This window comes from Amphiura filiformis, chromosome 8, assembly GCF_039555335.1.
Source record: "Amphiura filiformis chromosome 8, Afil_fr2py, whole genome shotgun sequence".
Lineage (NCBI taxonomy): Eukaryota > Metazoa > Echinodermata > Ophiuroidea > Amphilepidida > Amphiuridae > Amphiura > Amphiura filiformis.
The window spans coordinates 31,705,618-31,723,892 of record NC_092635.1 but is presented as its reverse complement, the minus strand read 5'-3'; the positions used below and the strand labels follow the sequence as shown (position 1 = coordinate 31,723,892).

At 37.3% G+C, this 18,275-nt stretch overlaps 1 protein-coding gene across 1 annotated transcript in view; it reads right to left on the bottom strand.

The window, feature by feature from the left end:
* Positions 1 to 18,275, bottom strand: part of LOC140158958 (NACHT domain- and WD repeat-containing protein 1-like) — a 250,273-nt gene that overhangs the window by 59,213 nt on the left and 172,785 nt on the right. The window contains 2 exon segments of the mRNA XM_072182251.1: positions 3,135 to 3,251; positions 5,331 to 5,416. Coding sequence (XP_072038352.1) covers positions 3,135 to 3,251; positions 5,331 to 5,416 — 203 coding nt within the window.

The window sequence follows — 18,275 nt, the reverse complement described above, 5'->3', positions numbered from 1 at the left end:
ATGAGCTATTATCACCCTCTAAATGAAATCTTGATATTTATTAAACAATGCAAATGAATAAATCAATGAAACACAAAGAGGGAAATCGATACTGCTAATAGTAGCACTGCTTTGACAACCATACAGTATGACGAACAAAATTAATAATCAACCATCGTAACCTTTTAGAAACTATTGATCTGCAGGAAAATCAGCTTGGGGGCTGGGAAATCCAACACACACACAGCAAAGGAAACTGCATATTGTGTATGGCACTCCTATTCCCATTTATGATAAAGTAAGAAATTCTAAAACTCTATCGTAACATTTACTGCATATATTGGTTGGATATTTTATCTGGCTTTTACTTAGGGAACAAACTGAAAGGTTGATGACAACCTATAAATGAAAGTCCTTTTGTTTGGGAAAGGGGTCGAAAAGTCTGATTACGTTTGCAAAAAAAATACTTAAATATATTGGTCAAAGTTGATCTTTTGAGGTTGAATTTTCGATATTTCATACATACATTACAAGGAGGGAGAGGGTCAGGCTCTTAACTAAAGCAGTTTTATTTGACTTGGCTGATCATAATTATGCCGCGGTTATTGCTTCCCTAGCCTTGATAGCATACTATGCTTGCATTCCTCCTAAGGAGAATGCATATAGGATATTAGGTAGAATTTATGAAAAGGTAAATGGCGGCATCAATAGTGATATATAAACTGCTTTTGTAAGAAGACAGTTCAAAGAGTTCGGTGTTACCTCTGATGACTTGGGCAATGCTCGCAGCACAATCTACACTATTAAGGTGACATTGCTAACCATTTGGTTTTGGCAACGTTTGGTTTTTGATTTTTTCAAATTGATTCAGATTTGATTTCTTCAATATTCACTTTATCAATATTTCACGTTAACCATGTTCAAATGCTTATGAAGTAAGCTTTTACCTTTTACTGTTGTATAAGTTGTTGCGAAGAATGTATATGTATACAGTGTTCAAAATATCTTCAGCAACAACTATGAACAGCAAGCTCTTTTAAAGTTTGATTCATGAGTTTCTTAGATCCCATTGTATTAAGTTGACCAGCCTGGTTAGGAGCCACATACAGTTTGGTCCTATTGTGTTATTGCTATCAGTACCTATCCAAGTACTAAGAGCGCTATAGGATCAAACTAAACCGCAGTCAAGTTAACTCAATTGATAAGGCGTTTGACTATGGTGCGAGAGAGGTTACGAGTTCGAACCCCGGTAGTGGTTAGTACGTTCACTTGTAAAAAATTGAGTTCGCTTGAAATTCCACTGAACAAGGAAATTACTGCTAATTGTCTTGTTTTTGGGCTCCCCATTTTGCTTGAAAATGGTTGTCACTGCAAAATTCCTAGTTCCCATTTCTCAAATACTTATGATCAATCTTAAGTAAAGGATAATGTTTGATATAAGGGCAACTAGCCCTTATACTCTTTGTGAAAGGCCCTGCTCGGATTGGAGAAAATGCTAATAATTTATGGATGACTTGGTCAGCATCACCTTAAGAGAGGAGGAGAGATCTGAAAGGGAAACCCCCTTGCATCACATCAATGTACGCGACAATTATTTCAGGCTCTAAGATGACTTATGAAAAAAAGTATGGCCCCTGTGATATCCTGAACCAGTTGAAGGACTTTATTATTAGCCATATTCACACAAAGTATCTCAAGATTTCACAGACTTGGTATGATGGTGATAATCAATCAGAATATTGTTGTTGGGCAGGAAAAAAACCTCATATGTGTCATTGGCCCCTCAACATGTTTGAAGCAAAACCTCCTAGATGTAACCTCTTAGAAGTTTTGTTTTAAACATGTTCAAGGGCCACAAGTACAAAGACGGTTTTTTTTGCCCAATAACAATACAAAATTGTAACCATGTTTCCATACATATTCTTGTTACGCTAACATGCAGGAGATATTATACAATTTTAATACCAAATTCTGATTCATTGCACTCATAATTCATAATTTGGAAGAAATTGAAAAAGATCCTGAAATGTTTCATTATTATATGTTTTCTTATCAGGCAATTAGTGGGTTTTTAGCGGGTTCACCATCGGACAAGTTTAGAACTGTCAAGCTTTCGTCAGGAGTAGCTCTGACTTCTTCAGGACAAAGTACCTAAGAATGAGACATGTAGGCCGCCCCTTGCCTACTGATGGTTCTGAAAAGAGCTGTTCACTGAAGACTGCCCCTCGTCAACAGAGAACAAGCAGATCTCGCCTATCTGTTAATTTTAAAGGTTTGGTGGCTCTGAAAAGAGCCATTCACTGAAGACTGCCCCTTGTCTACAAAGAACAAGCAGACCTTGTTCTCTGTTGATAAGGGGCAGTCTTCAGTGAACGGCTCTTTTTAGAGCCATCAGTAGGCAAGGGCGGCTTACATGTTTCATTCTTAGGTACTTTGTCCTGAAGATGTCAGAGCTACTCCTGATAAAAGCTTGACCGTTCTAAACTTGTCCGACGGCGAATCCGCTAAAAACCCACTAACTGTTATGAATTCCCGTCGTAAAAGCCTATCCCACAACTTTTTCTTATCAGGTAATTCATTACACCAAATGTGTTTTCACAGCTTTAATTCTTACACCAAACATGGGTGCATCTGTTGGCCAGTCACTACAGGTGGATGGGGAAGTGGAGCAAGTTGACTTGCTGTTATTTCTGAGGTAATCTTAGTGGACCCCAATTTCCTGAAAGAGTCTCAAAAGTGGTAAGTGTAATAGCTGCCCTGTGAACATTTGGCAATTTACGTACAGTATATTGTACTTATCTAACGTGGCAGCTACACATGGCAGCTATTGCACTTACCCACTTCTGGCACTAAGCAGTTGATGTGTTGCAACTAAAGAGAATATACCCAAAGAAAACCAACTCAAAATTGTCACATGTTGTGTAGTGCTATGTGAAATCCACCATTTTGGTATGTCGCTTTGGAGGGCATATTGTGTAAAGAGGTACATTATTTGCCCTCCATGAACGACACACAAACATGGCAGAGTCAGTACTCTTTGGTTCTACCTCGTTGAGTACAATAACAAGTATACAATGACCTTACACCAATCAAAACCTTAAGATTTATTAAAATTTAAGGTACTGGTGACTGTGTGAGGTTCAAACAGAACTTACCAGGAAAAATGGCCCCTGTGATATCCTGTGTGCATCTGTAATCTCTTTCAATCTCAGTGCAGTACTCTCGTGATCATTTGTGGCTAAATCACCAGGCCCTGCGTGCATGTCCACTAACTAGAAATGTCAAGGATATACAAAATGTTAATGAATGAAAGGTGCATTAAGTGGACTGATCTAAAAGTGATGAGTAGATTGTTCCTTGTCCTTAAATGGCTGATGTGTTGTGAGAAATTTGCTAAATATATCACACAGGATTGTGTAATGCATTGACTATGTCCGTAAACCTAATGAATTTTATGAACCTGTATAAACCTAACAGATTTCACAAGATAAAATTCTGCAAAGCCCCACAAAGCTGAAAAAATGCATCAGAACTTTTAAGATACAACTAGAATCCATGGGTGCATATCCCCATCAAATATTTATGGTGACCCATATGGAGCTGCAATCTTCACACTCATGTATGTATAGAATTTATGAATTATTAACATTAACATTTGTTTTAAGAAACAGTGAGAGCTGGTCCAGGCCCAATGGGTAGATGCAAATTCAATTTTGATAGAATATAAAGATGAATTGAAGATCAACCCTTTCAGGAATATGCGCAAAGCACACACACACCCCCACCCCCACCCCCACACACAAACAAAATAATTAAAACTAAAACTTTCCTCCAAAAAACATCTTGTTTGAAATGGGGCTTTTAGCGTTTGTATAAGCTCTCACCATTGACCCCCTTAGGTCTGGGAATTTTGCATGCACAACACTTATTAAATGTATAAAATTATAGATAAATTCATCTTAAAGGGGCACGTCATGATCCACAGCTATGCTACACTTGCATTTTGGAGAATTTTTTTTTTAATTTAGCTAAAATCATGTGCATGAAATCAGCCGTTTTTGGGACAATATTGATTAGAAAGATTTGCCTATATGACGCACAGGGGCTCTTTGCCTTAGGTAAATTTCACATACAAATAGAGAGCCCCCTCCTCTGAAAATCCCAACAAGGGTCCATGCCCTTATTTGCTACTGGGAATTTTATTTGTAGTTTGTGCCTTAAATTGCAGTTATGTAATGGGAGCCCATATGCGTCATTAGGCAAATAAACTGAACTCAAAAAGAAACTTAATAATAATCTTAATAATAATTTTTCACAAGGTCATATCTTAAAATCCAGTCCATCAAAATGAACCAAACTTATACATATAGTTAATTCAATACTCTAGTCTAAACACATGTCAGTATACCAAGCAGTTGTCCAAATGAAACAACAGCAAAATGCACTAACATGGAACAGTTTCCTGGACCACATTCACAGCCCAATAATAGGCACCCAGAACAAAAAATCTGTGAGTAAGTGGAATAGTGTGGAACAAGACCTATTTCTCGAAGAAAGTGCATGAAAAGCAGAAAGCAGCCCCATTCCACAATATTCCACTCACTCTTTTGAAATTATCACCTGTGTAAGTATCTTGATGCATTTTCAATGAATTTTTGTGCTGGGTGCCAATTATTGGTCTGTGAATTTGGTCCAAAAAGCTGTTCCATGTCAATGTATTTTGCTGTTGTGTCAGTTGGACAACTGCTTGGTTACTGATGTGTGTTTAGAGTAGAGCATTGAAGTAATCTTGTGTGTAATTTTGGGTTATTCCTTCATGTAATTTTACACGAAATTAGGGTTAGGGTTAAGTTTAGGGTTAGGATTAGGGTTAGGATTAGGGTTAGGATTAGGGTTATGATTAGGGTTAGGGTTAGGATTAGGGTTAGGATTAGCTTACACGAAATAATTACATGAAGGATCGACCTAATTTTGGTTCATTTTGATGGATAGGATTTTAAGATATGATCTTGTGAAAAATTATAAATTTATTTTTGAGCTCAGTTTATTTACGGTATATTATACATTTATATATGTGACCATCCACCACAAAGTGGTAGTAAAGTCGGCTCTGGATCATTTTCAGTTTATTGCAGATTTTGAATGAATGCACTTTCAGCTTCAAAATGACACCTCAACCAGCTTCATCGGACATCTGGAAGTGAAGTTAATGGTTGTCAAAGGTCAAATTCCTAATATACTTTACATAGAAATCCATATACTGTTTTTGATTGTATCTCAAAATGGAAAATGCTGACTTTACGACCAGTTTGTGGTGGATGGGCACATATTGGCAAATACAATTTCCTTACCTGGAAGTCCAATCCAAACTCTTGACAGTGCCGTTGGACCTCAGGGACCACATCTCTCAGAAGCACAAATCTTTCATGTTCAGTGTCTGCAGAAATGTCAAAAGAAAGACAATTTTTGATAAGCTTACTATAGCTTCAGTCTCTTGCGACTCTATATGACAACAACAAGTACTGTAAAAGTTGGAAATGTTCACGCTTCGTTTATTTTTGCGCTTTTCAAGTTCCAGGCAGCTACAAGTGCTCAAATGCGCAAATATATTCCTTTTGTATATATAAGTCAATGTAAGGAAACTTAAAATCGCAAATTTAAAACTTGGCAAAGTACAACAAAAAATGAATCGCACAAATATTTCCTCCTTACAGTATGAGCAAGGTAGATACATCAAATAGATGACATAATATGACAATATTCAGCAGGTTGTGATATTTTTAACCTACTAGGTGCAATCCGAATCCATCAAATCTTGTATCAAATAACCGAGTTGCGTCCACATAAGAGGCTACAGTAACACTTGTTTCATCAATCGCTAACATTAGACATGCTTTGGCAGATATAAGACATGACCTTGAAAACATATTGCTCAAAGGCCGATGCCTACTTTATTTTTATTCAACGTCAAATTTGTGATGAACCAAGACAGCATCTGCTATTCAATCTATTCCGAACCATTTTGAACGAATATTTTTGCTAATGAAAATTAAGTATATGACATTAAATATTCAGTGCATGGCTACTTTATTTGATTTTATGATGAATATTATCTATTTTTCATAATCAAATCAAAGATGATCAAATCTTCTTGTTAGAAGATAAAAATTACTAAAGCAGATTGGATAACAAATACTTGTTGCATCAAATATTCGACATCGAATAAAAATACAGTGGCTTGTAAATGCAAAGTTCCCTTGGCTGATGCGTTGTGCCCAAATGTTAGCATTACATACAATAAATTGAAAAATAAACTTAATTAGCATATTTTGCGCTGAAAATCTAATCAGGTTGAGAACCTCTGGCTCTGCTATCCCCTCCCAAGTTATGCCACTGTACCACATATAGATCTCCAGATATGGAAAAAAACGGAAACCTAACCATATGCATAAATTATGCAAATTAGCTACAAATTAACAACAACCAAACTGCAAAAAAAAAATTGGATCGCGGTACCATACTGAAAATATTTTTTTTCAATCCCACAATTGGGAAAAAAAAAGAATTTTACGGCCAACGTGTATCTCTAAGAGTTAATTGAAGTTCATGTAGTAAAAACAAACTTGTTTTTGGCCTAACCCTGTACACCCATAGAACCTTTGTATGCATTAGATACAAAGACTCATCCTCTTCATCTCCAAGTCAGCTTTGTCAAGCAAAATAAATGTCCCCGGCTTTTCATTCAATATTCTTGTCATTTCAAAGGCTACAAATAATGTTAAAAATCCCACTTCAATTGCACTTTAATACAATCACTTGAAAACACACTTTCTCTCACAAGGATAAATTACTTTTGAATACAGTAAGGGCAAGGCTGTCACTTGAAATCCTAGTACAGACAGTCCAATACTGTAAAACAAGTTCTATTTTGTGGGCAATATATTTTCGTGAATTTCTCAAGGAGCCCAGATCCATGAAATTATATTGCCGCAAAATCACATTTTTTGAAGGTAGTAGAAGAATTTGATGCCTGCAGCTTCAGCAAGTTACCAATTGTAACCTGTGTATCACACAGATTACCAATTAAAGCTTGATCGCCGATGTAAATCATATTTGAATTAAATCTATTGTCCTATTGAGCCAATAAGTAGACCAAACACAATTACTGCTGGTAGCTGGATCTTTACCATCCAAATCTTTTATTTTCCATTGATTTACAGTTTTACACAACTGATTGTGTACCGTATCAGACAGCTACATCTTCTGAGTGATACAGATCAACTAATTTGAAATGGCCATAAACAAGAATTACCCTTTTGTCAAGAAGTGGGAATTCGCCCCCCCCTTCAACTTCCAAACAGTATCACATGTGATAAAATTGGAAGCTAGAATCCACTTTTCCTGATCAAGTTTGCTGCACATTTGAGTTAGATTTATGCAACTGTTACATCTGAAATGTCCGGTATACGATCACAAGCATTTTGTCATTGATGATATCAATGAACCGTTCCTTTTTTTTGCATCGGCACCGTGCAGATTATTAATTTAATAATAGCACATAATAAAATGCATATGTAATGACTCCCACAACAACATTTGAAAATATTCTTCAAGATACTGGACCACTAAAATTAGCCATGATGTTATGCATCTTTACATGGATCTAGCTTGTGCATAATTTAGAGTTCAATTGAATGCATTTATGAAGACTTTTTTAAAGCCTATGTGTTCCATGGCATACAATTGTTGTCTCAATTGTCTCTTGTTGTACATAGTATAGACGAATCCAACAAACCAAGTCATGGTCAGGATTTGGTTGTCCTCTTTGGGTCTCCACAACACCAAAAAGCTGCTTAAAAATCGATGTTAGATTCTTTTGTGTTGTAAACTGTCATCTTTCTTTTGTCTACGTGTAACACGGGTGATATAATGCAGTTTAAAATACCCTCCAATTTCACATTTTAGGTGAGGTAGAGCCGCCGGGGACCCAACTTTGGCAGCCATTGAGGTATAGGAATGTGTGAAATTGGATTCGTCTATACCACAGTATCTCACCCAAGAACAATATGTACATAGGTTACACCACATTATGTAGACTGTTACATATGGCTTCGAATAGGGCAATCTATTGGTTTTCTTCGTTGGTGGTGTGCCACATTTCATATGGCTTAGAATAGGGAAATCTATTGGTTTTCTCCGTTGGTGGTGTGCCACATTTCATATGGCTTAGAATAGGGAAATCTATTGGTTTTCTCCGTTGGTGGTGTGCCACATTTCATATGGCTTAGAATAGGGAAATCTATTGGTTTTCTCCGTTGGTGGTGTGCCACATTTCATATGGCTTCAAATAGGGCAATCTATTGGTTTTCTTTGTTGGTGGTGTGCCATATTTCTATCCTTTCAATGTCAAACAAGCATTAAGCTCTTTAGGGCATGGAATATCATTACCCTACATTCACCTATTTCCTGATGTAAATATTTCATGATCTGTTATGTGTTCTATTTTCATAAATTATTCACAGCAAATTAAGTATCTTGAATTGACACAGGCTGCTCATGAATTTCAAATAACCTTACTAACTAGCACTGCCTTTAGTTTTTCAAGTATGAGCTCACAATCACCTTATTTTGTTGTATTAACCCTAACCGAACCAAACATCAAAAAACCTCAATTTACATAGCATCTGCAAGCGCGGGTATCCCATGTGATGCGATTGCATCATCATGTGAAGAGTCATATGGGCACGAAAAGATTGGCCGGCCAAGGTAGGACCCTGTGGTAAGATGGTGTTGCACGTGTCTGGCACCCGAGGGGTCCCTGGCCGTTCAAACCTTATCATTCTTTTTTCTTTCTTCCTTCCTACTTTCCTTCCCCTTACCAAAATAGGTCTGGATCTGTATGAAAAAATCAATGGAAAACTATTTTTTAGGCCTCACACCTAACTGCTGTGTGGGCAGAGGTGTTTGAGAGAAGAAAAGAAGAGGGCACATGTTGTGGTCCTTTCTGCCCAGTTTTGAACCACTAGCCCCTGGTTTGGAGCACTCTGACTGTAATAGCATGCCACAACTGGTGTGCTGGTCGGCCAACCTTTTTGTACCTATATCAGTGGTATGTTTCTTGTGCAATCAAGTTAGCTCAATTGATAAGGCGTTCGATTATGGTGCGAGAGGTTGCGGGTTCGAACCCTGGTAGTGCCTAATATGCTCTCATGGAAAAATTGAGTTAGCTTGAAATTCCCCTGGACAAGGAACTCACTGCTAATTTGTCTCGTTGTAACCCGTATGAAACTCAGGGAGCTGATCCTGGTTGCGATGATTATTTGTGGTATGTCTAGGGTGTGTTTTGTTGTTTAATGGTTTATGGAATGATGTGGGGCCAATCACACCCCTCGCCATGCTTGGGCTGGTAGGAGCTTCATGCTGTAGTAGATTTTTTGGTGCTGTAGCGTTTTATTAATCGGGCAAGTTAGGGTTAGTATGTTATAGAGGCCGCCAGTCTTTTCCGCGGGATCCGCCATCTTGTGGATACTGCCGTTCTGCATGCCATGCATTAGACATTACGCTCCCAATAACAGGGAAGTCGCAGCGAGTGACGCACCTCTTCAGTCAAGCGTCAACGCGGTGATCTTAGCAACAAGGCACTCCGTACCCACAAGATGGCGCAGTTGACGTCACAATGACTACCTCTATTTTAAATTGGAAAATAGCCAAAAAAAATGGATTTTATTTGAAATTCCCACTATCTTCAATAAGCACGAGTACCATTAAAAGACACATTGAATTATGTATGAGCACTGACAAAAAGGAAGAGGTGCGGAGCAGGTGACAGGTCACCAACTGAAGCAGATCACATGACACTATGTAAGACTTCCCATATTACCCAAGCCAATATATCATTATTTTTTAATTGCCTTCTCATTTTTGTTTCTTATTTTGTCATTCTTATGTCTTTGTCCGTTGCTCTTTTAGATGGAATTGAGAGGATATCCTTGTCAAAGGCAGATGGTATGTATGTAAAAAGAACAATGTTATAATATTATTACTCTCTTGATCTGTCATCATACCCACCCAGCTTGTAACAAGGATGGAATATATGGTTTCCAAAATGGTAATGTGAAGGATCTATTAACACTGTATCTTGAAAAAAGATTGACTTTATTGGGTCTTTTGAGATTTTCCAACTGAACATTTACTAATGTGGGTTTTCATCCAAATTTGGACCTTTAAAAGTGAATCTTTCTGTGGATAGAGAGGGGTCCACTGTCTATACCCTTTGCCAGTAGACCTGCTGTTACCCACATTATAGAAAAGATGATTAACTGAACCTTACACAAGATAAAAATATCTACAATTCACCGTTGTAGTGAATACGTCATACCTTTGGGCTACTGGTTCACACTTGCTTTGCACACCTGTTAGCAACCCATTGACTTTGTGTTGTGATCATTTTGATCATGGTTCCAAACACACATAGCGTGAACCAATGGACTTGGCAACGATTGATATTGACGCACACTACGACGGCAAATAAGAAAATCCTTGCCGAATATCACTTCACCCATAACATGTACCCAAACTTACATTACATTACAAATTTCCAGATAATATTCTGCTCATGTTGCATGTGTGGTTAGACGTGTAGAGCTTAAATATTAACTAAATAAAGTGTACTCAAATAACATGTTAGTCCCATTGTTTTAAAGGAGAGCCTACTTTTTTAAAATGCTTCTTATTGTTTTAACCTCATTTACATTGGACTAATGTGGCACATATGTAATATTATTTCACATCAAGTATTAGATCTGTATCGCTCCAATGTAATGATAGAAATGCCATATATCAGATGCATTATTGGCACTGTTTGCTTGTTAGGATTGTATGACAATTCCAACATTTACAATATAAATTAGTGTTTAGATTTTGGGAATAAGATAGTATAAAAAGTTTACTTTGTTATTACCATATACTTTAATCCATAATACATGGCTTTATTCAATATTGTCTTGGAAATAGTATATGGTTCTGTCTGGACCGTATCTAGCCTTGTCTACACCCAAGACAAAATAAACCAAATTAAACCATTAAACATTCAGAGATTGTTTAGTCAGACTGTGGGAAAGACTATTATTAGGTTAAGTGTTTGTTCTTCTCAACAGAAATGGGCTGTTCTAGTTGAAATCCACATACCCCCTGTGGAAGACATGACCTTAATCTTCCACACAGGAATGTGAATTTCAAATGGGGTTACCTGAATGTATGACTCCATTTGAAATTCAAACTCCCTGTGTGGGAGATTAAGGTCATATCTTCCATTAGGGGGTGTATGGATTTCAACTGGTATGGACCAATAAGGCAAAATGGCTTAGGATAAATCCATATTAGCTGTTATGGTGATTAGGCAAAGAAGGTGTGAATCCTACTTGGGGGTGGGGTGTGTCAAGGGACATCATACATTGGCCAACATGGACACCCACACATCAAGAAATCTGTATGTCTACTTTGTTCAACCTATTAAGCTACTTGCGGTTCCGCCATTATGCACTATGTGCGGGAGAGCCTCGAACTGGCAGCATACATGAATGGGAATTGAACTAGTCATAACGTTCTGTGTAAGGTTACATAATTCTTCCTTTCATGCATGCTGCCAGTTCGAGGCTCTCCCCGCACATAGTGCATAATGGCGGAACCGTGCAAGTAGCGAATAAGTAGCAAACATTGTTCAGTTTTTGTTACTGCGCACGCCACTAAACAACCACCTTACGTTAGCGTAAATTCACATCAACCCTATTCGCTACAAATTTGAAGATTTGTAATGGTCCCGTGTTATGTGCAGTTTACCAAATCTGTCTTGTTTTTAAATGATTGGTAATAGGAAATACACCTCTTGAGGTGGGAATTATACAAAGAAACACTAAACCAAACTGTGCACTGTCCTAGCATATGTCTGCAGTAGGTTGCAATTGCATGCCAAATGCATTTTAGAGATGTGTCTGCTCAAAAATATCACTCTTAAAAATATGGGGTCAAATATGCACCACCTAAAATAAATTGACCCCGTTTCATTGCAAACAACCACTTTTGTAGTCAAATTTGACCCCGCACGGGGGCAAAAAGAATCCCAAAAGTAGTTGTTTGCGATGAAACGGGTCAATTTATTTTTAGTTGGTGCATATTTAACCAAGTATTTTTAAGTATGTACCAACGGTGTGTGTATTTTGTACCAGATATCATATACAGCTATACACACACAAAATTTGGGTCTTTATGCTGCTTAACCCTAACTGAAAAAGGAGAGAAGGTTAACAAAGAAGTCACTTGGTTCCCCCCGGGATTCGAACCTCGGACCCCTCGCATGCCACGCAGAAGATCACCGACCTGTAGCCACCGAGGTTACGCTGCCCTGGGCAGCGATTCCCTGGTTATATATGACTATAGGTTGGGGGCCAGGTTGTTCAGTTCCCCCGAATGGAGTCTGATTAGGAGTGTAAACGAGCGGAATGACTGATTCCCCCAAATTTCCCAACAAAAGTGGGGGTATGTGCCCCTGCCCCCCCCTTTGGGCACGCCACTGTCTGTGATTACCGGCGCAGACAGGTGGGGAATGAGGATACCTGTAGATGCGTGATCAAGTGGATGTTTTATCATTCTCCTCTCATCTTGCTGCATATAAATAAAACACACAGAGACAGCCAATATTTTTCTGCTATATTTTCCTCTTATTATCCTAGTCGTCTCTGAAGAGTTTACTTGATCCTGTTTTACACATGTAGGCCTAATGCCCATTGACATTTACCGGTGTTCCCTTTGTTTTACTATACAAGTTACAACATGCTGTATAAGGCTTTGCAGTTTCTGTTTTAATTGCAGACAACAGATTCACTACTAGTACTATGCTTTAAGGGGTTTTCTCAAAACTTATCAATACGGATATGCGTGTCTTTCAGGGCCACTGAAACATCAAACTCTAGAGCTATTTATGGGGGAAAATATTGATCTATTTATATCCATGCTAATTTGGTTGAATTCTGGAGGTAAGACATGAATATACTTGACTACGCAGCTGCATTTCAGAAACTGAAGTAGTTCAAAACATGGTTCACATTTATGCTCAATATTTTTATCCCTTGTTTGTTTATTCATTTCTTGCTCAGGCATACACAAATTGTGGGACTGGTGTAACACGCCAAAAATTAGGGTCAGCCAGTTGGCTTATTTTTTCTTTACTGTCTTGCTTTTAGGAATCAATGTACGAGCTGTGTTCTAAAGGATATACCGTATAGATTCGCCTAATGGCACATATGGGCTCGCTTGACATAACTAGAATTTCAGGCAAAAAATGAAGACCCACCAGCAAATAAGGGCACGTACCCTTATATATCTTGGTTTAGAGATTGGGTGTTTTTTTACAAGCTTCTCGAAAAATCTGGACAGAGTGCAGATTTGTCAGCAAAATGTGCAAATTAAAAAAAAAATTTTTTTAGAATTAATCCAATTTTATCATAATTTTGAACATATATATTATCATGGTTTGGGGTCTCCTTTTCATAAAATTTGGTACATTTTTTCGATACAGTTTCAAAATCTCAGCCGTACATCCCATCCCAATCCAAAATCGGGAATCCCACCGATTTCAAATCAATGTTTTTAAATGTTTCTAATAACCACTCTCTATGCCTCCACTGTGAATACAGTCGTAAATTAGATTTGCTCTCCAGTAGATCTATATTTAAGTGTGAATCTCCATAATTGTAGGTTGCAAATTCTGTGATGACTCCCTATTTGTAAACACTATGCGGCTTATAGAAAGACAACGGGTGAATTATACAGAGCCTGTGCAAAGCCTCACTGTATATATATGTTGTATTTGCTATACTGTTTTAGAAGCATTGCTGTTTAACAATTTATGCTAGTTTTATAAGTACATAGGAAAGATGTATTTATGAGATTAGGGAACAAAAAAAATATCAAAGACTCTGTTAAATGAGAGTAGTTGAAGGAAGGGAGGGAGGGGCTAAAATGTCCATTATGTTTCTTTATGTTTTAAAAAAAAACACATGTTATTTAGACTCACTTCCAGTTGTTTTACAGACATGAAAAACGAGCCAAGTTATATGAAACAAAAATGGTTACATTTATAGGAATTCATCAATCTTTTTGGGTTATTCCCTAAGATGTAAAAGTTCTTCTTATGAATTAAGTTTGATTTTTGAGTAGGGCACTGGCACAACCAGGTTGACGCTGCCACCGTACCGGTCCTTGTACAAAGATATATGCAGACAGCATAATGCACGCTATGTGGACTATGGGCACAGACATAATTGAATCAAGCAGAAAATTGGCTGAGAAAATTAGTACTGCCAAGTAGTTTAGTGCATTCATTAGCACATTTTCTTTGAACTTTGTTTTCAAATTAACTGGTTCCTCATTTGACCCAAATTCCAATTGAAACAATAACAATATAACAGTGATGAAAGAACTTACTTGAAAGTCTATCATCTTGGTCAAAAGTTCTGTGATCAGCTATTTAACATTTAAGTGATCAGCTATCAATCAATATTAGTATTTGTAGGATACTGTTCTTTCCCAAGTTAGCCATGCACTTGTAAGGTATCCATCCAGTGTCATAATGTCTGTTCCTATTAGCATTTCCCGCTATTTCAAAATGGATGAAATGTCTACTCCCAAGTTATAAAAGTATTTATGTCACCTATATACAGTGGCGTGCGCAGTACATTGAAAGTGGGGGGGGGGCCAGGTTGTTCAGTTCCCCCGAATGGAGTCTTGATTAGGAGTGTAAACGAGCGGAATGACTGATTTCCCCCCAATTACCAACAAAAGTGGGGGGCACGTGCCTATATATTTCTTGTACATTTGAGGAATAATTTTCTCCTATACAGTGCTTTTAAAGCCACAGATGTGGTAATGATAGTATAAACTGACCAGCAGATACCAGTTGTAGTTCTTCTATTACTAATGCATGGTATATTGAATGGCCTGTGGAAAAGTTAACCCATACTTGCCAGACTAGCCAATGCCTTCGAGGTGAAATAAATATACCCATGTTACTCTCTGGCCATGATCTGGCATGCGGCCTGCTGTTTTCCTGGGAAACAACACTTTCCAATGTGGGGGTTTAAGCTTTGGCTTATATGCAATATATTTTTATATACACAGCTCTTTTCTGAGACACTGTTTAAGGTACACAATGGGTAATCATCACTGAGCTAACCAATTTCATGCTGTCAAAGACAAACAATTTATAATCATGTATATGCCATACTAATATATAATTATGGCACTGATGTTGCTTTAAGCGGTAATCAATATCAAAGTTATACAAATTGACACACCGACAACCATAGCAATGAAGAAATGATAACTGCTAGTCATCACAAAGTCGGAATATAAATGGTAATTTTTTCTCACACCATCAAAATAATAGGTTAAATATGCAACGAGACAGTTATTTGCATACAACTTAAGACTTTATATGCCAGTATGTTATTTGATAGCTCGCCAACATGTTACCATGGTAACATCAAGAACCGCAAATAATTAATTAGGCAAATTTGAATTTAAGTGAATACATTTCATATTTGTATAGTCTAAATGAGAAGAAAATATTAAAATCAAAACTGTAATCCCCTGAGCAATTTCTGCCATATTCATGCCTATCATTTGTAATACGGAACCGGATGGAAAGAGTTAGAATGCACAGAACAAATAAAACACAAGCTTGCTCACTAGAGGGAAATCGGTGATTTAGCAAAATTCAACACAACTTCTATTTAAACGACCTACTTCTTTGCTATATAGCTCAAGTAAAAATGGCTATTAGTGCAAAAAGGGTATCTGGTATTCAGTTGGCTGCAGGTATAAGAGCTTAGTTTCCATCTAGGCAATGTGGGGGATTTCCCCATAGTGTTACAATATACAGTTATTTGTGTATTCTGACTTTTGAATTCTTTCATGAACCCATAACTGGATCAACAGTAAGAGAGATACTGCTATGTCCTCGACAAAATACTTAGACCATCACATGTATAAAAGAATATATCTTGTTATAGAAATTAAATCAACAGACTGTTCTCTATCAGTTCTAGGAATACAGAACTTAACATACTGTTACAGCTGAAGTATGAAGTTATAAATTCCTTTATCGTGTGCTTCTATTTGCCATGTGAATCTTAAAGTGAAGTGCAATGATATGGTTTATGTGTTCAGCATAGTGCATTCTAAAGTGGTGAGACATTTTGAGAATAACTATCGGTAGAGGCAAATGCGGGTATCATATGGGTCAAAAGATTCAACAATAGGTATATTTATTTAGCACCATTTTCCCCACAGTATAAATTACCTTTTTTCAAGGACAAATATCATAAGGTGCTATGGTTTAAAAAGAGATTTGGTAGTAAGGTAAGTTTGCAAATGGAAACCATACTAATGTGGTCCTCATAAAAATATAATGGTTATAAAAGTGGTTCAGAGGTTCCTTTTTACCAAGCTGCTAGCAAACCTACACTGCAAAAAAAAGTGTTCAACATTAGAACACCACCTGTGCAAAATTTAACACACTGTATTCAATTTCATAATGCTTGGTGTTCGTAACCATAATGCTTAGTGTTCGTAACATAACGTCAGAGGAAACTTTGAAACACATAGTGTTTGAAGTGTTCAGCATTAGAACACCACCTGTTCAAATGTTGACATACTGTATTCAATTTCAGAATGCTTAGTGTTCGTAACATAATGTCAGAGGAAACTTTTAACACATGGTGTTTGAAATGTTCAGCATTAGAACACCACCTGTTCAAATTCGACATAGGCCTATTTGACATACTGCATTCAATTTTGTAATGCTTAGTGTTCAGTAACATAACGCCAGAGGAAACTTTTAAGCACATAGTGTTTGATCATTCACTAAATGTTCATAAAATGAACACTGTATGTTTAATCTACAATTTTCACAACACTATTATATAAAATGCTCGCCTGATTGTAAAACCATTTTTATAATTGGTTACTATTATTTATGGAGATCATCAGTTGTTCTCATTTTATTTTACACAGGCCTGCAGCTTGAATGAAAGAACATTGAACATTTTGCGGTTTATAGAAAAATACCTGATAATAGGCCTATTAGGCCTATAGGGTAGGCTTACGTCGAATATTGAAATTTAGGCCTATACCGCATCAGTACACTCCAAATAACTCTGGGTGCACGCCCATAAAATCGTGTAGTAGGCCTACAGCTCCAGGTGTTCACAACTTTTACACTGAATGAACATGTAATGTGTTCTGTTTTGAACACTGTATGTATGTAGGCTATATTTACCACGTGCTGGGCCACGCATGCGTCGTTGCACCGTATAATAGAACAGACAATGTCATCGGAGTGAGAAACCGCGATTTGGACGGGATTTGAGGTGAGATTTACCCACAAAATACCATTTTATTTAAAAGAAATATATCGAACATGTTCTCCACATATCATAGAACAACGAGACAAAAAAGGTAAATTCATGTATTGCGTGGTTTTAGTGCATTTTAATGAATGCGCAGTAAGCTTATCAATCATGACCATGCAATAGTCACATGGTCAGACAGTGTGCAAATCTGCAATTTGATATAGGCCTAATGTGAATTATACTGTAGGCCTAAACCTCTGACGAGTGTGTCTTACAACTGGTCAGTATGCAGGTCGATTTCATGCCATGGCATGCCTGATGGAATAGATGTAATTGCGATGTTGCACTAGTCAAACATGCATAGGCCTAGCCCTAGGTTTGCTGTAATTTACTACTGAGTCTGTTGTTACAATTACATTTCGGACAAAGGTGTACATTTATACATTGACCCATTGTACTTTGCTTTGTGTAGCAGTTGCATCCCTTTTTGTAACACTTATTGAACATATCTAGGCCTAAGTGTCATATGTTCCAGACTAGAACACTAAGTGTATGACATTTGTGAACACAACTCAGTGTTCAAAGATTAGAACACAAGTGTTCTAAATGATTAGAACACAAGTGTTCTAGAGCTGAACACATTTGATTTTGAACATGTAAATGTGTTCTTAAAGTGTTACATGGCATTGAACATGTAAATGTGTCAGGATTTGGAACACTTTGTGTTCAAAGTTTTAACATTAGGTGTTCAAAACATGAACACACCATGTTCACAAAATGACGACAATATGTTAACATCAAGTGTTCAAAAGGTGAACACACGTGTTCACAAATTATACAGTTGTGTTAAAGTCTGGAACACTTGGTGTTCACAATCAGTACACTTTT